We start from the raw sequence: 22,650 nt of genomic DNA, 5'->3' as shown, positions 1-22,650 counted from the left end.
CATAAAATCACTTGCAACAATACAGAAAAACACCAGGCAATGTTCACAACAACCCCAACATTTATTTATATAGCACATTTTCATACAAACGACGTAGCTCAAAGTGCTTTACAAGACATGAAAAAAACAAACAATAATATTAAAGAATAAGTAACAAAATACAAAAGGCAAGGTCAGATGGCCAGGAGGACAGAATAAAAAAACAAAAGAAAAACTCCAGTTAGGCTGGAGTAAATACAAACCTACATCTACTGTATATTTCCACCTGGGGACATACGACTTATGTTTGTTCCTTCCTTCTATCTATCTATCTATCTATCTATCTATCTATCTATCTATCTATCTATCTATCTATCTGTCTGTCTGTCTGTCTGTCTGTCTGTCTGTCTGTCTGCATTTATTATCTGTACCTGTTTTGTTCAGAGTTATCAATTAATGTAACAAGCATGTCTGAGGAAGGGAAAGGAGAATCTACACATAGATGGGCGGAACATGCAAACTCCAAAAAGGCAGCACGTCAGCTGGGTGGTGTGAGGCAGCAGTGTTAATCATCATTATTGTGTATAACAACTTTCTCAAACCAGCACAATCAAATTCAGAGTCAAGCTGTGGGCCTATCCCTAGATTTACGAGGTATGAAACTGTCCTGTCTGTGATGTGTTGTTTCTCATGATCCATGTCACCATAATTATAGGGTTATGGTTATTTGATTATTTGTAGAAGGAAAAAACACTGACATAGTGTAGTAAAGGATACAGTAGTTGATAGTTTAACTTTATGACTAAGAGAAATGAAAGTAGGATTTCTTTTATGTTTTTAGACTAAACATTTCCTCCTGTTTTTACTGTTTGGCTTGATGGCTTACAGTTTAGCAATGTATAAGCACCACTGCCAGCCTGGGTGTCAATATTATTACAACTGCCTTCTGTGAACACTTCCTCCATTGGGCCAAAAAATCAGACCTGAAATCATTTTTCCTTCATTACCTTTAAATATACAAAAATATGACGTTAATCTAATAACATATTTTTTTATTTTGCAGAGAGAGGAATCCATGTTTCCCTTACTAGCAGCATTGAATTCTTGAACAGGAAGACCTGTCCATTGTAGGGAACACCCTCATTCACATGCATTTACTTATAGGAGTCAACCACTTATTTCATTATTATTTTTCAATTGCTAAAAAAGCAATAGTAACAATATTACTTAAATTTTGATCCTAAGCACTTTAGATTCATGTGCATTAGTGTCCTATTATGGCTTGTACACAGTGCTACTGGGATAAGCTGCAGTCTCCTGTGATCCTGAATTGAAATACCTAAATTTGATGTTTGATTACATGGAAAACTAAAGTGTTCATCTTTAGGAAGTGGATGTAAACAAAAGTCTTGTGGGCGAAACCCCCCTAGGAAAAAGCAGCAGCACAAGTAACTGTCATCATGTTGCTGTAATATCATTCATACATTCATTTATTTAACAAGCCTGCTAGTTCCAGAATTAAGGTCACATGGTGTTGTCTGTCTGTCCCAGGAGGATCAGGAATAAGTCAGGAAACAATAATGGACATCCCACACAAACACACACACATACTTAGGGCCAATTTAGAGATACCCATCAATTAAACTTGCACATCGGCTGGAATTATAATCAGTGGCCTGTCCATGATGCACCTCAGAGTAAAACTGGGAAGCAACAGGACCAAAAATTAAACTTGTTAGTATTTTTAAAAATGCCATGCATTCTATACAGGTTTGTATGTATGTACTGTATGGCATTTTTATGTTCAATGTTATGTCTGTGTTTTGTGCTTTTTCTTGATGCATTTTTTCTTTAATTTGATTTTACTGTTTTTCTTAACACTTTACAGTGCAGTAAGTCCATAAGTAAGAGTGAGCTTTTGAAGAATAAATTGAATTTAATGTAGGAGGAACCTAAAGTAACCAGAGAAAAATGGCAGTTAAGAAGTGAGGGTTCTATGAGGATTATGCTACAGCTGTGATGACTATGCCTCCCTAATAATTACTATAATACTTCTGAAAGCTTTGCATCATAAGGTACAAGGCAAGAACCAGTCTTGAAGCCATCTAAACTGGGCCAGTTTAGAGTTGTCAGTTAAACTAAGTTGACAATTTTAAGATTTGATGAGGGATGCTGGGGTACTGATATCATTAAACCTTCTAACTTACCTGTTGAAATTCCACTATGGGATTACTAAGTACTTACGAACTAAATACAGTATCTACCCATCTAATATCGTCTACCTATCTATAGCACACCTTTCACATCTGTCTGTCTACAGTAACCATGCACTTTTAATATTTATTATTATCTATCTATCTATCTATCTATCTATCACTACCTTCCTTATCCATGTAACATCTCTTTAATGCCTATCTAATATTGTGCATAGCACCTTTCATACAGTCTCTCTCTCTATCTCTATATTTTTTTTTATGTATATACAGTATATATATATATATATATATACGCTTCACCGACAAAAGCGCGATAGACAAATGAGTGCCGAAAAACCCGCTAACTGGTTTTCGACAAATATGCGGCAACAAAATCGCGCGAGAGGCCAAGAGAGTGGGACGCCCTTGCTGCAATTCTTCCTACATATGCAGGGCGTGATCTTAAGGACTATCTGCGTGCCGTGGTGATGGCATGCCACGTCTCATAATATTGACTTCTAAAATAAACATTATTATATATGCTTTAAACTAGTAATTCATATTTAATGGAACTTTTGCGATTTTGTCGGCGCGTTTTAATCGGCGCTATTTTGTCGGCGCGCATATGTCTATCGTGTAAATGTCGGGTCAATTATATATATATATACACACTGTATATATAAAAACAATAAAAAAATATAAAACAGATATCAGATGTAAGTCTGGTGTGTCTAGGGATGTTAAGCACCAATTCTTCAGTTCTTATGACTTGTAAAACTAGTTATGTTTTGCACAGTAGTGTCATTGTGGCACAGTCGTTCTTTTGCTGCCTACTAACTCCTCTGTCTTGGTTTAATCCCTGGCATGTGTGCCCTGGTGGATTTTGCATAATCTCTCTGTGTTCATGTGGGATTCCTTCCCTCATCAAGATGACTGGGACACAATACTGTCAGGTTTCAGGTGCTGGATCTTTATAATGCAAGTGGATATGCGATTATTAAGAAGGACTGGATGGGCACACACACTTTTCTTACATAGAAGCTGAAGCGGATGTTAACCAACACTGATGTACCATCAGACCTGAACAGCAATTTCTGAAGATTAGAGGGCGGTTTCACCATCTCAAACTGATGTTTTTCCTGTACCAGCTGATAGAGTATTTTAGACTGCACACAAATATGAGCTTTTGTTATCAGCTAATGATTGGTGCCAAGCAAGTACCCATTTTGGAATTCTTTACTTCTTTATTATTAGCAATGCAACAAAAATGCAGAGATAAGCCTTGACCACATTGAAGAGTTATGGAAAGAATGAATGGCACGTGTAGTCTATCAGAGCTCATCAGTTTCCTTTTTCCTTTTCACATATGACATAAATAATTTATAGTCAACTACAGGAACTGAGCCTTCCTGTCTGGATTTCTGTATATGTGACTGAAAAAGGCAGTTCTGCAGTGATGTCTAATCTGTAGTGTTAGAAATGAGAACTACAGTAGTGTGAAACACATTAGTTTAAATCATGTTTTGATAATACGTTTCATATATTTCCACAACTGAGACACAGCAAGTGAAGTGACTTGCTCTGGGTCACATCATTAATTCAGAAGGAAAACTAAACCATTAACCATTTTCTGTTAAAAGTGTAAAGTAAATTGAATTGTAAATTGGTCCTGTGTTAGTGGATGTGTGTGCACGAGGGTGCCCTGTAACAGTGTGGCACTTCAGATTTCACTCCTTCCTTACACTAAATTCTGTTGGGATAGACACCAGCTCTTTGCAAACTTGACTTAAATAAGGGGTGGCATGGTGGCGCAGTGGTAGCACTGCTGCCTGGCAGTTAGGAGACCCAGGTTCCCTTCCCGGGTCCTCCCTGGATGGAGTTTGCATGTTCACCCCGTGTCTGTGTGGGTTTCCTTCCTCCGGAGTTCCTTTCCTTACTCCGGTTTCCTCCCACAGTCCAAAGACATGCAGGTTAGGTGCAATGGCAATTCTAAATTGTCCCTAGTGTGTGGGTGTGTGTCCTGCGGTGGGCTGGTGCCCTGCCCAGGGTTTGTTTACTGCCTTGTGCCCTGTCTTGGCTGTGACCCTGTAGTTAGGATATAGCAGGTTGGATAATGGATGAATGGACTTAAATAAGCACGTAGATAAATACCACAGTGTTTCTGTATCTCAGGATAAGAGTCATGGTAGGTGAGATGACTGCATTAGTCATTAATGGTTGGGATTTCAATCTGTAACCTTGTAATTATATATAGCATATTTCAAAGTGAACATTTTCATAAGATATTTACAGATATGATATATAGGAATATATATATACAATGGCTTCCACAGCTGACAAGCTAACAATGGCAGGTGAAATGACTCACATAGAGAGTCAGTGGTGGGAACTGAAATAACAGGCCTGTGGTTTACAGGCCACCACCTCAGCCACTTAAGGACCACAGTGTCTGCCAAGTCTACTTACTGTATATGTATCAGTAGTATAATTATTTTCATAGTTCTAGATGTGAGTCTTGGTTCAGTTTTGGTCAGTGACACACACTGAATAAGAGCTGGGAATAAAAATGTCCAATGAGTGATGAGTTTGCCAGGCTGCACTGTCTGATTCAAAAAACTTTATGGCTTCACTGCCCCCATTATATGATAAGCAACACCCAACTCCCTATCCTTTATATAAATTCAGTCCAATACAGAGTCCCAAGGCCCTAGGATAAAGGACTCAATAATGATGTAAGAAGTGAATATATGCTAACGGTCAGAGGGAGTAGCGTCTAAGGTAACAGACTTTAAAGTCCAAGACTATCTCACTTTGTGACCCTGAGCGAGTCGCTTAACAAGCTTGTGACCAACAGTAAAAAGTCTTGGAAACAAGTGTACTGTCTGATAAACTTGAAAATTGTTTTGGGTAAGGACATCAGCCAAATCTTATGTATAAATGTCTATGCGTGGAAGTGTGTGCGTCTGTCCGGCCTGAAAGTGAGAGGTGGAGTCGGGGTAAGTGCTGCACTTCAGAGGAAACAGAAAACTCGCTTAGCCGCTAATAACACAAGCGAGGCCAGCACATTGGCAAAATGAAATCTCTGAAGAAAGACAAAGTCACTTAGACACTAACATCGGCAAAACGGTATCCCTTTAACTTTTCCTCCTGCCGCGAGCGAGCATGTCAGCAAAATGAATCCTTCTAGGAGAGAGATGCCCAGAGTAGTTCCTTTCAATGACCTGACATCTCTACATTTAAATTTTTTTCTGATGATGTCAATAGTTTCTAGGACCCCGGCTTTTTACAGGACAGGCTTACACAGCTCGTATATAACAATGGCGGAAGAAAACTGCAAGAATTGTAAGGTAAACCAACAACAAAACCTTTTATTACTAGAAAGAGAGTGAAAAACACCAATTTTTAAAATGCTGAAGTAAAAGTGGGGTGCTGCCTCCTCACAGGTCTAGACTACTGGGTCCAAATGCTAGACTGGTGATGATATACATGGATTGTACACATTTCTCCCCATGTTTTTATGGGTTTTAATTCCACATCCCAATGATGTGCTGGTAAGCTTAATTGATGATCTCAAAGGGGCACCTTGTGTGTGTGATTGTGGCACCTTAACAAGAGCTGGATTCTGTCTTGTACCCATTGCTCCTAGGTTAGGCGTTAGCCTTTGTGCTCTTAATGAGATCAAGTGGATGTGATAAATGATGGATGGATGGACAGAACTGACCATATATTTTTTGTAATGCTGCTTTTTCATTTAATCTTGCATAAACCAATATTGCTGGTGTCACCTACAACATTTTTCTAACCATGTTTGAATTTATTCGTATTAAGTACAGATAAACTTTCTAAACACACTAATCAGTGACAAAGAAAAATATCAAAGCAATAGGTACAGAAAATGTTCAACAAAGTCTAATTTATTCTTTCCTGTTTTAAGTAAAAAAGGCGAAAAAAAGGTGCAAACTGCTAATTTAGGTGTGTCTACAGCTCTGTTTGAGTGTTGCCAAGCATTCAGTTTACAACTGGGAGTGTCCAATAAGGAAGCACAGTAACGTTGAACTTAACTCAGTCATATAAAGCTCTTCACATTTTTCACCTTTATGGTTATACAAATACAGCAGCATGGGCAGGCACTGAACTGGCACCTTTGTGCTCTGCAGTCTGCCATCTGGGCTATTATGGCATACTTCATATGTCACCTTTCCAAAGTGAACCTCATTTCTAGGTGCTGTGGTCCCCGGCGGCACAGAACGGAGGGGCACGTTGGCGTCGGAGGGGGTGCCGAAAAAGGGTGTCCCAGGGGGCTGTGTTGGACCATGGGAATGTAGTAGGACCCTCTCTGGGGACGTGCTGCCCTTTCGGGGAGTGTTGCTCAGACCCACGTGTCTTCGCTAGCGGTGGGGCACTGTGGTCCCCGGCCGGGGCTGGAGCTTGTGCCTCCTCCATACCACGAGGGGGCATCCGTCCTGGTTATGTTGGGGGCCTCGGGTACAGGGCTTGGAAGCCCAGCCCTGTAGGGACCCGTGGCCACTGCCAGGCAGCGCCCCGGTGCCGGAATATCCTGTGTGGTACCCGGCCGGGGCTGGAGCCCAGCCGGGACGCCCAGGAGGACCGGAGGAGGGCTTGTGCCTCCTCCAGACCGCAAGGGGGCGATTGCCCTGGTTGTATTGGGGCCATGGGTAGAGGGCTTGGAAGCCCAACCCTGTAGGGGTGTGCAACTTGATTACTGATGTGCCTGAGATGACAATTACTGATTGATCAGTTCAGTGCTAAGCAGCTAGCCAATCAACTGTAAGCTTAATAGTTGTGAAGTTGTGATGTCATCAAGATTTGTTTATTTATTTATTTGAAAGGACCATTTGCATTATCTTTGGTATTTGAAATAAGCAGTAGAGCAAAGAGAGTGAGGACAGCCGATTCTGTTCACTCGATATTTAATATTTAAATTAAAAAAGTCACAGCTGCATGGACAGCAAGCTTGTACTGACAGTGTTTAGGTAAATGCACTGTGTTCCTTGACACAATGCTATTAGTTTTACTGCAGAATAGTTCAAATGTGCAGTTGTCCTTATGGCTACATATTTATCAAGCCAAATTCTACTATTACATGCTTTCTCCATTTCCTGCCACTTGGGAAAAATTTACAGCAAGCTTCTTATCTGCTCTGATTAAATCTCTTGACATAATTAGAGCAGCAAAGTTTGCTTATTCTGTAGTTAAAACAACTCCAAAATAAATGTCATATTAAAGAAACGGGCAGCGTTTCACAGCTTCCTTATCTTCATTTTTGGGATGTAACCACTGACCTTGACCCCAACCTTGAGCATACAGTGTTCTGTCCATAAAAGCACAAAATAATTATGAGGAATGCAAATTATTAGACTTGCTGTACACACTGGAATTGGACCAAGATAGTGGAGTACCGTGGGGAGCGTTATCATGTTCTGAACATTTCATTACCTGAAGCAGTAATTGGTGTCGAGTGCTCGTTTTCTGCGAGAGCTGCTCATGGTGCTGGAGCGTTCCTCTGGGATTGTCATAGCGATGATATGAGGAGACATGGGGTTCATCTCTGACATTTTCTCTAAGTCTCCTCGATTTGAGTCTAGGCCTGCATGTGAAATAAAAGTATTTATTTATTAAAAACATATGATATTCTTCATTCCAGATGAGTCCATTCAGCCCATAAACTTCAAATAGCTGGCTAATAGTCAGGTTGTCATAACATCACCCAGCTACAAAGCTGTGTACAGGATACAATTTGCACATTTAATAATGTGATGTGCTCTGTGGCAACCCTTTTGTTAAAGACAATAAACGTTCATAATATTTTGTTTGTTTCATTTTATGAATGTGTTTATTCCAATCCAAGGCAATGAAGGCTGGAGCCTTTTCCGGACAATATGAAGTGCATATATAAATCATGTCTTATGAACATAAATCAAAACACAAATCATTGCAAATGTCGCTTTGGAATAGTTTTTTTGTATTACCGTGTGGTCACGTAGGAACAATACATAGAAAAAAAAAGGCAGTGTGCTCCGTGGTTACTCTCTCAGGTGGACGTTAGCATATCATAATCTCTTGGATCAACAGCACGAGTCTTCCGCAATCAACTTATACAAAGACATTATACAGTTGTGCTTGAAAGTTTGTAAAACCTTTAGAATTTTCTATATTTCTGCATAAATATGACCTAAAACATTATCAGATTTTCACTCAAGTCCTAAAAGCAGATAAAGAGAAACCAGTTAAACAAATGAGACAAAAATATTATACTTGGCCATTTATTTATTGAGAAAAATGATCGAAAATTACATATTTGTGAGTGGCAAAAGTATGTGAACCTCTAGGATTAGCAGTTAGTTTGAAGGTGAAATTCGAGTCAGGTGTTTTCAATCAATGGGATGACAATCAGGTGTGAGTGGGCACCCTGTGTTATTTAAAGAACAGGATCTATCAAAGTCTGCTCTTCACAACACATGTTTGTGGAAGTGTATTATGGCACGAACAAAGGAGATTTCTGAGGACCTCAGAAAAAGAGTTGTTGATGCTCATCAGGCTGGAAAAGGTTACAAAACCATCTCTAAAGAGTTTGGACTCCACCAATCCACAGTCAGACAGATTGTGTACAAATGGAGGAAATTCAAGACCATTGTTACCCTCCCCAGGGTTGGTTGACCAACAAAGACACTCCAAGAGCAAGGCGTGTAATAGTCGGCGAGGTCACAAAGGACCCCAGGGTAACTTCTAAGCAACTGAAGGCCTCTCTCTGGCTAATGTTCATGTTCATGAGTCCACCATCAGGAGAACACTGAACAACAATGGTGTTCATGGCAGGGTTGCAAGGAGAAAGCCACTGCTCTCCAAAAAAAAATTGCTGCTCATCTGCAGTTTGTTAAAGATCACATGCACAAACCAGAAGGCTATTGGAAGAATGTTTTGTGGACAGATGAGACTAAAATTGGACTTTTTGGTTTAAATAAAAAGCGTTATGTTTGGAGAAAGGAAAACACTGCATTCCAGCATAAGAACCTTATCTCATCTGTGAAACATGGTGGTGGTAGTATCACGGTTTGGGCCTGTTTTGCTGCATCTGGGCCAGGATGGCTTGCCTTCATTGATGGGACAATGAATTCTGAATTATATCAGAGAATTCTAAAGGAAAATGTCAGGACATCTGTCCATGAACTGAATCTCAAGAGAAGGTGGGTCATGCAGCAAGACAACAACCCTAAGCACACAAGTCGTTCTACCAAAGAATAGTTAAAGAAGAATAAAGTTAATGTTTTGGAATGGCCAAGTCAAAGTCCTGACCTTAATCCAATCAAAATGTTGTGGAAGGACCTGAAGCGAGCAGTTAATGTGTGGAAACCCAACATCCCAGAGTTGAAGCTGTTCTGTACGGAGGAATGGGTTAAAATTCCTCCAAGCCGATGTGCAGGAATGATCAAAAGTTGCCGGAAACATTTAGTTGCAGTTATTGCTGCAAAGGGGGGGTCACAACAGATACTGAAAGCAAAGGTTCACATACTTTTGCCACTCACAAATATGTAATATTCAATCATTATCCTTAATAAATAAAATATAATATTTTTGTCAAATTCTTTTACTGGTTTCTCTTTATCTACTTTTAGGACTTGAGTAAAAATCTGATGATGTTTTAGGTCATATTTATGCTGAAATATAGAAAATTCTAAAGGGTTCACAAACTTTCAAGCACAACTGTAAAATACCGGAAATTATACGGCAAAATCAAGCCCGACTTATCCACGGGAGAACTTATACACAAGTATATACAGTAAATGTATATAGTGCAAATATTACAAAATAATCTTGACAAGTATATTGGAAGGAAGTAATGAATTGCTTAATAGCAGTGGGCAGAAAAAAAACCCAAGAGGTGCTTCTTAGCACACCATGGTGGAATAAGCCTGTGCCAAAAAATTCTCCAAGAGAGTGCCATCTGTAGGGGAGGAAAGGGATTTCTCATGATGGCATCCACATTTGCCACCATCTTGTTTTCCACAGTAGCTTCCAGTGTGTGTGGGGTTCACCCTGACAATGTATATTTCCATTTTAAACCTAGGATTTAGAAGAGTATTAAAATCTAGAAAAACACACAGACTTATGCTCTTAAAATAAAATGCAAGAAGGCTAGATAAACTCTCTGCCCTTTGTTTACAAATGTAAGAACTTACACTTGATTATGTATTCTGAACACGTATGACCCATGTCCTGGGTTGATGAACAATATATGGGTTTGTGGTGACCGTGCTTTAATTACAATAAACTTTTCTTCCCACCAGTAACCACCTGGTTGGCCATAAACTTTCAATCAAGGTCAAGATATTCTTAAGGATAAGAGCTTGCTCAGGAATGACAGCAGGCAGGTGTGAGTACATCTGAACGGACAATGAGGCAAAGACTTTTGGAGGATGGCCTGGTGGGTGTCAAGAAGGGCAGCAAAGAAACCAAGAAAAACATCAGGGACAGATTGGCATTCTGCAAAAGGTACAGACAGGGATTGGAGTGCTGAGGACTGCTAAGGTAAAGTGATTTTCTCTGATAAATCCCCTTTCCAATTGTTTGGGGCATCCTGAAAAAACATTTTCCGGAGAAGAAAAGGTGAGCGGCGCTACCATCAGTCCTGTGTCATGCCAACAGTAAAGCATCTTGAGACCATTCATGTGTGGGGTTGCTTCTCAGCCAAGGGAATGGGCTCATTCACAATTTTAACTAAGAACACAGCCATGAATAAAGAATGGGACCAAAACATCTCCCAAGCGTCTCCCAACCATCCAAGAACAGTTTGGTGACACACAATGCCTTTTCCAGCATTATGGAGAACTGGGCCATAAGGCAAAAGTGATAACTAAGTGGCTCGGGAAACAAAACATCGAAAGTTTGGGTCAATGGCCTGGAAACTTTCCAGAACTCCCCAGACGTTAATCCCATTGAGAACTTGTGGTTGATCCTCAAGAGGCGGGTAGATAAACAAAAACCCACAAATTCTGTCAAACTCCAAGCATTGATTATCCAAGAAGAAGTTGATTGACAGCCTGCCAGGGCGAATTGCAGAGATCTTGAAAAAGAAAGAAGGGTCAACACTGCAAATATTGACTCTCTGCATAAACTTCATGTAACTGTCAATTTGCCTTTGAAACTTATGAATTGCTTGTAATTAAAACTTTACTTCAGTATACCATAGTAACATCTGACAAAAAGTCTAAAAATGCTGAAGCAGCCAACTTTGTGAAAACCAATATTTGTGTCATTCTTAAAACTTTTGGCCACGACTGTATATAGCATGATGCTTCTGTATGGCGCACTTCCATAGTATAAAAATCGACATATGTAAAAAAGGCCTAACATACTAACAAACAGCAATGGAATCGAAGAGTAAAACAGCAGTATGTTTGTTAAATAATGTTTTGATAGTCAGCTCTTGCCTGCTGTACAAATAAACAAGAATCACATACAATGCTTATCCAAGGTGAACACATCATCAGGCACATTTAATTCAATTCAGGGTTCTGGTAGCATAAAGAAGCTGAGACAAAAAGAGAAAAAAGTCTTGTTTCTCACCGGAAAACTGGAACTGTATGGTGCCCTGCTCTCCCCCACAATTACAGTGCAACTTGAAATCAAGTGTCTGCGTTGATTCTGGGGAAAATAAAAAAACACAGTAAATACCCTTTTTAATATGCAGTAAAAATGTGGCCTTTGGAACAACTGAGTTGGCAAGATTTTGTTTTTCTGTTAATATTTTTTTGTCTGTGTAAAACAACAAGAATATATCTAATCAGCTCCTACCATTACTCTTCAGCCATGTTTGGATGGACTCTGTCACATTGAAGTACATCCACTTGTCCGAGTCTTTAGAGCTCACAAATCGTGTCTCCAGATATTTGCTCTTGTTTGCTCCGAGGCTCTGTAACATGAACATAAAAAATGGACTTAGTAAATCATGAAATTATAAAACGTTTGAGGGAATTAGGCACCATCAAAAATGGATGAACGTTTAGTGTAATCGATGCCAACAAAGTGCTATCTTGTGGATTGAGGATGTGATGAAGGAAGAAGAAATGAAAGTCATGTGCCTAAAAGGAGCCAGCCTAACCTGTTTAAGTCAGAAGAAATGTTAGAGGTCTGTCCCTTCTAGTAACTACTACATGAAACTACAGATGAATATAAAGGAGGATCAGAAGAAAGGACATCAAGGGTGTCTTAACTCTAACTAGAATAATATACAGTAAAACCTTGATTATCCATCAGGGTTTTGGACCGAGGCCGTGACGTTAGCAAACAGTCATATTCATTTACAAAACAAAATATAATATTGTATCAACAATATGAAGTAATTCATATAATATTGTAACGACCAGCATAATAAGGAAATACAACTCGGAGGCAGTGGAGTTTTATATGTTTTACATGGAGTCTCCGTTCTGTAACAAACGGTGGTCTGACATATACTCCATTATCTGGCTTATGGAGGACACCTCCCAAACAATCAAAGAAAGCTTTCCTTACCAATCAGTTCATCTCCTGCCACGCTCCTTTTTTTCTCTATATTACAAACACTCCTGCTTGATCTCCTGGCTCCCTACTCAAAACTTCTTTTTGCTGTACCTTCCTTTTTCTCCTAACTTCTCCTGTCACTCATCTCCTAACAGATGTGTCTGCCCCTTACAGAACAGGAAACCCTTCACCAGTCCCATCACTTACAGCATTCATTCCACCCTTTCTGCTCTCCAACAGCACATCACAAGCTACCGACACGTCACAATATATTAACAAAACATAATATAACAGAATTTATAAAGGAAATTACAATACAGGAGAACATTAACATCAATACATTCACATTACCTTCAGTGGCTTCCATTTTCAACACGTTTTTCAATTTTGTCGGCTTCACACTTTATATTGTACACTGTTGTTCTTCCTACTCTGTAAATTGAAACACTTTTGCTGTTTTGTAAAAGTTTAATAATTTCAGTTTTTGTGACAATTCCAACACCGCATGCTTACGTTTATCAGCCATAACAATGTATAATAAAAGTGAAAAGTTATGAAACACTATTAAAACTGAAGGTACGTAACTGACGCTATGATTTCAAAATGTGGCCTGACACATGGTGCTGGGGAAGAACACTATGTGCTAGCAGAAGGGAGAGTTGTTCCAATCTGCACAGCTCGCAGCGCACCACATGGTAGTAGTAGTTGTACAGTAACAAGGTGCTGGAGTGTGCTCTTTTTTTTAAAAAAAAACACAGTGACGGTTAATTGGGTGACGGATAATCAAAGTTTTACTCTAATACAAGTCAGAACAAAGAAAACTTGGTCTCTTTAAACAGCGTGTGTGTGAATTGGAAAACAACATAAATGAATGTATCCAGCATGGCTGGTCTGGTATACATATGCTGTATAAATACAGTATATAAGAATAAAATTGGGCAATATATCAGATTTTTTATAATCACATTTTTGGTAAAAAAAAAAAATAAATAAATAAAAAAAAACAACTCAGTGACATTGTGTCATGATTCACAATATAAGAATCATCGTATAACTGAGATAAAAGGAGATACTTGTACTTTGCCACAGCTTCACTCCTTAATTTCTTCAGAAACAAAGAAGACACAATCATATACAACATGCTATTGCTCCTCCTTATGCTTTCTTTAATCTGTTCATTTCACTTTTGTCCTGTCTTCTGATGGGAAGGCAAAACCATTTCAAAATTATCTTAGAAGTGATATATTGCGAGGACATCAGTGGAAATTAAGGGGAAGTGCAGTTAAGACTGAAGCCAGGAAGCACTTCTTTTTGCAAAAAGTTGTGGGACTCTGGAATAAACTATCAAGGCATGTAGATGAAGGAGAAACCTTAACAAACCTTAAGAAGGATTCGGATGAGATGTTGGGGCAGCTTAGCTATTAGCTAAACAAACTGGCTTGATGGACAGAATGGTCTCCTCTCATTTATAAAATTCTTATATTCTTATGACTTTGCTTGCTTAAGTAATTATTAACTCCAGTTAAACAGCAGGGTGAAACATGTATGCTCATAGTCTGCATCTTGTTATCATTATTTACTTTGCCATGAACACAAGTTATGCTCTCACTTTCACGATCATAACCTCATGTACATAATGTAAATCATCTCCAGCCAGGAGCTATCAAATTACAAAGCCCCAGAAGGAACATAGGAAAAAAGAAATACTGTTGGGGGAAAAACAGGCTGGCTTATGTACATTCTTCCAGATATGGTTATTTTATGCTCACAAGATAATAACCAAGGCTAAACGATAATAAGTTGTGTGTGCCAAATTGAATGCTACAGTAATTAGATAATTATAATTGTGTTTGCTTCGCAGCCACACTGTCATCATGCACATAAGACATTAAGGGCTGGTCATGACACAATAATAATTACTTATGCACCCAAGATAATAAATTCACACAGATGAAGTAAATGTTTTTCAACTTGTCTCTTCCATGGGTCTTAGAAGGAAAATAACACTGTGATTATTTATTAAATAGTATGTGATTTATTAACCATTTTTCTTCCATGTACCAAAAAATGTAAAGATTATATTGATTTAACACTTTAAATCGTCCCATAATGAGCGATTAAGTGAGTGAAAATGGATCTGTGTATTGCATTCTGGGTGCATTCCTAACTTTCACCTGTTTCTGCCAGAATAGGTTTCATCCTAATCTTAAACTAAACAGTGGCGTATAGATGATTAACAATTTATTCTTCCCCATGAATTTAAACACATAACAATATATATATATATATATATATATATATATATATATATATATATATATATATATATATATATATATAGTAATCCCTCCTCGATCACGGGGGCTGTGTTCCAGAACCCCCCGCGATAGGTGAAAATCCACGAAGTAGAAACCATATGTTTGTAAGGTTATTTTTATATATTTTAAGCCCTTATAAACTCTCCCACACTGTTAACATTATTAAAGCCCTCTAGACATGAAATAACACCCTTTAGTCAAAAGTTTAAACTGTGCTCCATGTCAAGACAGAGATGACAGTTCTTTCTCACAATTAAAAGAATGCAAATAGATTTTCTCTTCAAAGGAGTGCGCGCGTCAGGAGCAGAGAATGTCAGAGAGAGTGTGACAAAAAAGCAAACAATCAAAAAATTAATACGCGCTGTTGGGCTTTTAAGTATGCGCACCGTGATAAAGCAGCCGCAACAGAAGGGAGCAATGTGAAGGTAGTCTTTCAGCATTTTTAGAGTAGCGTCCGTATCCTCTAGGCAAACAGCCTCTGTGCTCACACCCCCTCCGTCAGGAGCAGAGAACGTCAGAGAGAGTGAGAGAAACCGAGAAAAGCAAACAATCAAGCACCACTCGGGAAGCACATCGCATATCATTGAGGAGTTTTAATTAATATGTAATACATACTCTGATTGGGTAGCTTCTAAGCCATCCGCCAATAGCGTCCCTTGTATGAAATCAACTGGGCAAACAAGCTGAGGAAGCGTGTAGCATAAATTAAAAGACCCATTGTCCGCAGAAATCCATGAACCAGCGAAAAATCCGTGATATATATTTAGATATGCTTACATTTAAAATCCGCGATAGAGTGAAGCCGCGAAAGTCGAAGCACAATATAGCGAGAGATCACTGTATATATATATATATATATATATACATACAGTATATATCTAAAATCCTAAGCCTAAAAGTGCAATGATTTTGTGTAATGGTTTTATGTCACTTTTTTGTCATGCTTTAAATTAAGCTTATTTTAAAATTACACACACACATATATATATATATATATATATATATATATATATATATATATATATATATATATGTGTGTGTGTTTGGTATCATTCATGTCAGAATTTATTGAACTTTAATGTGATGCTGTTAGATTTTCAGATTCTTATTCCATTTTTAAATTATAAATTAAAAAATATCAAGAATTCACATCTCACAAGATGAGATTTTGTGCCAAAAAATTTAACAACGACTGGGGCCGGAAATTAAAGACAAAGAGTAGGAAGCAAGCCAGCAGCTGATCAAGTAAAGAGGAGGTAAAAAAAAAAAATGTATTTGTTTCCCATTGTATCACCATTTAAGAGGGGGTTTGGGAGGAGTGACCGGGTCTGCTTGGGGTGCATTCAGCACCCCCTCCTCACAACACGAGTGGCAGAGAAGAGGCTGGAGCATAGCGCAGGCTGGGGGGGTTGGCAAGAAAACTGTATGCTTATCCCATTTCTATGCTGAAAATGGGTCTTTTAAGTCGCTGAGTACTGGGAACTATTCTAAACAACAATGTAGCTGCGTTCCCCACCCAAAAAAGTTCAGCAGCTCTAGCATAAAAAATGGGATTCAACAACACGATTCCACAGACAAAATATTTTTGTTTTTAAAAGTAAAACAGTTCACACAAAAAAGAAAAAATAAAATAGCAAAAATTAGAAAAGTTCATATTTTAAGAGAAGTTCTGTTCAAAGCTTATAAATGGAATAATTTCAATTGTTGTTTAGAATAGATCCCACTACTCAGGAACTTAAAAGACCCAAAATTGCCAAAGTTCAGCAGCTCTATATATAATACAAGGTCATCAAAATACACAGAAATATCTACATTGTTTAGAGTAAAGCTGTTTGCTAAATAAATAACAATAATTAACAATGCGAAAGATCCACTGTGGGTTACCTCCAGGTGCTCTGTTTTTCTCCCATAGTCCAAAGACATGCACTTTAGGTAAGCTGACATTGCTAAAGTGCCCATAGCCTTGGTGTGTTGTTCACCCTGCCATTGACTGGCACCCTGTTTGTTTGCTAGAATAGGATCCAGCTGCTTTACGACTCTGCCCTGGATAAGTGGGTTAGGAAAATGGTTGAATGAAGTTAATAATAATGATGTTTTTGAACCCACTGTTGTTGGGATAGTTTCAACCCCCCTGTGACCCTCAATTTGATTAAGCAGGTTTAAGGATATTATTTACTATAGGTTATACATACATAAATCAATAGACTCCTGCATGGCTACACTCCAGTCTGCCCACTCCATTCCACTGATGGCAGATCTGTTGATCTTGTGCCCCAAACTCACTTGCGCTCTATCAGTGACAGAGCCTTCAGTTTTGTTGTACCCAGATTTTGGAATGGCCTCCCTAAAGTATTTAGATCTGGTGACTCAACTCATTCTTTAAAAAGGCAATTTAAAACACATCTCATTAGGAGGGCATGTAGCTGATACTGACATTTCTATCATTTTTAAGAGTTCAGGCTTATCTCTGCTCATGGTATTGTATAAGGAAGTCAGGAGTGGCAGAGAAGTATGTAAGAGTTGTACAGGATATGTATGAGGGAAGTATGACAGCAGTGAGGTCTGCAGTAACAGATGAATTCAAAGTGGAGGTGGGATTCCATCATGGATCAGCTCTGAGCTGTTTCTTATTTGCAATGGTGATGGACAGGTTGACAGATGTCCCCGTGGACTATGATGTTTGCTGATAACATTGTGATCTGTAACGATAGTAGGGAGCAGGTTGAGGAGACCGTGGAGAATTAGAAGTTTGCTCTAGAGAGGAGAGGAATGAAGGTCAGTAAGAACAAGACAGAATACATGTGTGTGAATGAGAGGGACGTCAGAGGAATGGTGAGGATGCAGGGAGTAGAGTTGGTGCAGGTGGATAAGTTCAAATACTTGGAATCAACAGTACAGAGTAATGGGGATTGTGGAAGAGTGGAGAAGAAGAAAGTGCAGGCAGGGTGTGGTGGGTGGAGAAGTGTTTCAGGAGTGATTTGTGACAGACGGGAACCAGCAAGAGTGAAAGGGAAGATCTACAGGACAGTAGTGAGACCAGCTATGTTATATGGGTTGAAGACGGTTGCATTGACCAAAAATCAGGAGACAGAGCTTGAGGTGGCAGAGTTAAAGATGTTAAGGTTTGCATTGGGTGTGATGAGAATGGACAGGATTAGAAATGAGTACACTAGAGGGTCAGCTCAGGTTGGCCAGTTGGGAGACAAAGTCAGAGAGGTGAGATTGCATTAGTTTAGATATGTGCAGAAGAGAGTTGATGAGTATATTGGGAGAAGGATGCTAAGGATAGAGCTGCCAGGCTAGAGGAAAAGAAGAAAGCCTAAGAGAAGGTTTATGGATGTGGTGACAGAGGACATGAAGGTGGTGGGTGTAACAGAGCAAGATGCAGAAGACAGGATGATAAGGAAGAAGACAATCCACTGTGGCTGATCCTAACAGGAACAGCCAAAATAAGAAGAAGAAGAAGAAGAAGCTTTATCTCTGTTCAGGTCCTCATGATGGTATTCTGTATTACAAACTATGTTATTTGTTTGCAGTCTTGTAGTACATTCTGTTTTACTTCTGTGCATTACTTTGTTGTGCTAGCCTAGAATTTTATGTTTCATGTGTGGTATTTATCTTTTATTTGAGTTTTAATACTATGATTCTAGTTTAATCCAGTGTTATTTATTGAGATGTGTTTGTGTTACTCTTCCTACAGTGCCCTTTAAACACTCTGGAAAAGAACTGTTTTCAAAGGTTTTGCTTCCTGACCATGTTTTGGTAATTATGACAGAAGGCTTCGAGCTGAACTCAAGTATAATTTCAGATTGGCATATTACATAGTAGTTTGGAGAAACATGAAATTAACTTTTATTGAATTTGGCGTGCTTAATTGTTTAATGATGCTGACTCATTGCATTAGTTCAACTGAGCTAAAAAATGCTTTGCTGCTGATTTTCTTTTGTACACAGCATCTGATGCTTCTCACTTCAGTGTCCAACAAAAGCTGGCCATCACTTATAGATTCCACTTGCCCTGATACTCCTTTTTCCATCATTGCAATATCCTACTGAAACAATTCCTAGGTTCGTCACTAACAGCATGAAGATAAGCAGGCAAGAAGTCCAAGAAGCCCAAGTGTGAATGCAAAAAAGGACTCTTTAGCGACAGGTTGCACTACATGGTTTTGTATGTTTGAGGCTTGAGGCTTACACAAGGATGTAGTTTGGTGCTCTGTAGTTGCCAGGAAAATTCCCAACATCATCCTTAAATGTCTTCTATGCAATTTCCTCCCGTCCCACTAGCAGAACTTCAAACTGCTTGAAATTTATGACATCTCTTGGATTTATAGTCCAAGAAAAATGATTTGTTTAATCTTTACATTAGTTAATTGTGAAAACATCTGCCTCAAAAATTGAAATCATTCACCTTCCTTATTCATCATGTTCATGAAATTTGTCTTCAGTCTAAGTTTTATATGAAGAGGAAGCAGAAATATCTTTGTTGGGTTGACAAGTGGTTTATGTGTCACAGTTTTCTGCACTTATAGAGCAGCCAGTTATTTTAATGAGACTTTTTAGCACAACTGTCCATTTTGTAGTTTTTTGGTCTATACGGTTGCATTCCTAGTAGAAGCACCACAACTTTTAGATCACCACAGATGTTCCAGTTGTACTTGCGGTACTGTAAATGTATAGGTATGAAAAAAAATGACAAAAATACGAGACTACAATAAAACAGTAAGTGGAAGGAATACTTAAAGATATTTGTTTTATTATCAACAGGGGAAAAAGTCATAAGATACACCCAATAGTGTTCAGGAAGCAACACTTTGTTTTCCAATGATATTTGTGAAGCATTTTAAGAATGAGAAAGGTGCTATATATAGTAACTAAAACATGTTATTAAACCCCTTAAACTACTCTAGAGTTACATAGGGCCAGAGCCTATCACAGAAGCATCAGACAGGAAACAACCCAAGATCAGACACTAGTCTATCATAGGGTCCACTCTCACACACTCCCAAACTGGGCCAATTTACAGTCACCAATAAGCCAAAACTGAACGCCCAATGCATAAACATGATGAGAAAATTAAAATGAGCATATCATGCCTAAGCTGCCAGGATGCATCTGAAGACTTTCAGCCTGTTCCAGATGTATCCCCACAAGGCATAATGGGATATCTGACTATCACAAAGCATGCTTAATGAACCACATATCCGTTTTACAAAGTAGGAGCAGCACTGAACACAAGGCATAAAACAACCTTGGACAGGGTTTTAGGTCATCACAAGAAATACTTAACTCACTTACACCAGGTCAGTCTAACCTGAACATCTTTGGTAGATGGGAGGAAACCAGAGTACCCAGTGAAATTTCATACAGACATGCAAAAACTAAGAAACCTGAAAACAGACTGTGCCCTGGCTGAGATTTGACCTCAGGATTCTTACTAACCCCTGCTAGGAAATGATTTCTTACCCACCAGGCCAGTTTAGAGATGCCAGTTAACCCTGCTTACACATATTTTAGAAATGGGTAGGAGTTTTCATGGACTAGGGGAGAGTATGCCAACTCCACACAGAAAAGGAGTGAGCATGGAGTGGAACTTATATATTCCTGGAAATTTAAGGCCAATGTTCTATCCAATGTGCTTCCTGTGTTCGTGACAACAAGCCACAGAAATTATGCAAATCTCGGAAACAATGTTTTCAAATAATGACCGAGACACAGCATGCTATGGCAATGTGATGAGATGTGTCCTGAAGGTACAATGTCTCATCAAAGAAATTTGGACTTTCCGTCTCCTCTGAGGTTATGGGAATGAGATATTGTGGTTAAGCACACAGGTGTTGGCCAAATGTGGTTCTCTCCCACAGGCCGTGGTAACAATACACTGCAATCAAACAGATATGTAGACAGGCTGATTCAAGGTAGGCTTCCTGAATGGAGATTGTTATGTAGCTAAATGAGAAATCTGACACATGTTCAGCTTGACCCTGTTAATGACAAGTTGTAGAACTGCTTTTGGCTGAACATGTCCAGTGACAGTGAACTGATCCCAGTAATATGTTAGAATCTCTTAGACATACCATGTAGAGCTCCACCTGCTGTTCATCCCCTGGTGCAGTGGTGGTTTTCACCAGGACCCTCAGCTCGGCTCGATACAGGAGGTTCACGTTGCTAATGACGGTTTTCATTTCAGTCACGTTGAAGGTAATTTGTCTCTGAAAAGTGCTTGCATGTTCGTCTGAAAAAATAAAAGAAGTGAAATAAAAAATAAAACCCTTGAACTCATCACTTGAATGTACCAAATTTATAAAGTTTAAGGATTTTAATTGAAGAAAACACACACCTTACATGCACATTTAGCTGATCCTCTCACTGGGTATTGCAACTTCTTTTAATTGTTGATTTTGGGCATTTGACATACAGGCATAAGCTGCTACAGCAGTTAGTTTATAACAGCCAAGGAGAATAGTATACAATAAAAAATAAAGTCAAAGAACTCCTACTAAACATTCTATTGTGGTTCATAAAACACAAAATATCAGACAGATGAGTCCTTCTTCTGTTTGTGAGTTCCAAAAATCCATTTCTTATTCTTCATCACTGTATTAAATGCTAAGTGCTCATTGACTATCATCTCTCTTTCTCTCACTCACACACACACACCCACCCAATAAATTTGTTCGATTTCATTAGGGTGAGTCTTAGACAGTTGGACTGAATCGCTGGTGACACCAGATTACATGACCAACAGTCATGAGAGTGTGCCACAACTGCCCCTGACTTGCTAACATTGTGTTAATGAAGTATACAACTGAAAATCAGTAGAAAAGTCATGTAATGTGTCATAACTTAATAACCATGGCACTGATGAGTATCGATGTGCTGCATTGTTGATTAACATATGTCAGTAAGAAATTTACTGCATTCTGGACCTCACCTCTGTAGCCAAGAAGTTGCAACAACATCTCTACTTTCTGTGGCAATTAAGAAGGGGCAGACTTTGCCCTCCTATCCTTACAACCTCCTACAGAGCAACAATAAAGAGCCTCTTGTCCAACTGTGGTACAGAAATTGTAATGTGTGAGATTGCAAGACCCTCTAACAGATTGTACACACTGCGGAGAAAATCACCGGCTCATCTCCTCTTCATTCAGGGCATTTTCATGATCGATTAGGATCACATTCTTAGTTTAATAAACTTCTTTCAGCTTTTATAATGGACTAGCAAAATACCCGCGCTTCGCAGCGGAGAAGTAGTGTGTTAAAGAAGTAATGAAAAAGAAAAGGAAACATTTTAATAATAACGTAACATGATTGACAATGTAATTGTTTTGTCATTGTCATGAGTGTTGCTGGCATATATATATATATATATACATACATGTCTACATATATAGACACACACATATACATACATATATATCTATCTATATATGCAGACATGTATGTGTATATATATCTATATATCTATCTATATGTATATATCTACATCTATCTATCTATATCTCTCTCTCTCTCTCTATATATATATATATATATATATGTATGTATATCTACTTTGGGATGCGAGCAGCTGTTGCTGGGGGTGCCCGAATCCATCGAGGAAGAAAAATTAAAAACATTATTTCTACAAAATGTTAA

General features: G+C 38.7%; 1 protein-coding gene across 2 annotated transcripts in view; it reads right to left on the bottom strand.

Moving 5' to 3' along the window:
• The window catches only part of LOC120538772 (transforming growth factor beta-1 proprotein-like), an 88,520-nt gene that overhangs the window by 5,342 nt on the left and 60,528 nt on the right, over positions 1-22,650 (bottom strand). For both annotated transcript variants that reach the window (XM_039768238.1, XM_039768239.1), the window contains exons 2-5: positions 21,090-21,247; positions 11,988-12,105; positions 11,760-11,837; positions 7,632-7,782 (exon numbers count right to left, since the gene is read on the bottom strand). In XM_039768238.1, coding sequence (XP_039624172.1) covers positions 7,632-7,782; positions 11,760-11,837; positions 11,988-12,105; positions 21,090-21,247 — 505 coding nt within the window. The remainder of the gene's footprint in view (positions 1-7,631; positions 7,783-11,759; positions 11,838-11,987; positions 12,106-21,089; positions 21,248-22,650) is intronic.

Source organism: Polypterus senegalus, chromosome 11, assembly GCF_016835505.1.
Source record: "Polypterus senegalus isolate Bchr_013 chromosome 11, ASM1683550v1, whole genome shotgun sequence".
Classification (NCBI taxonomy): Eukaryota; Metazoa; Chordata; class Cladistia; order Polypteriformes; family Polypteridae; genus Polypterus; species Polypterus senegalus.
The sequence above is the reverse complement of the archived record's forward strand: the minus strand, read 5'-3'. Positions and strand labels throughout refer to the sequence as shown.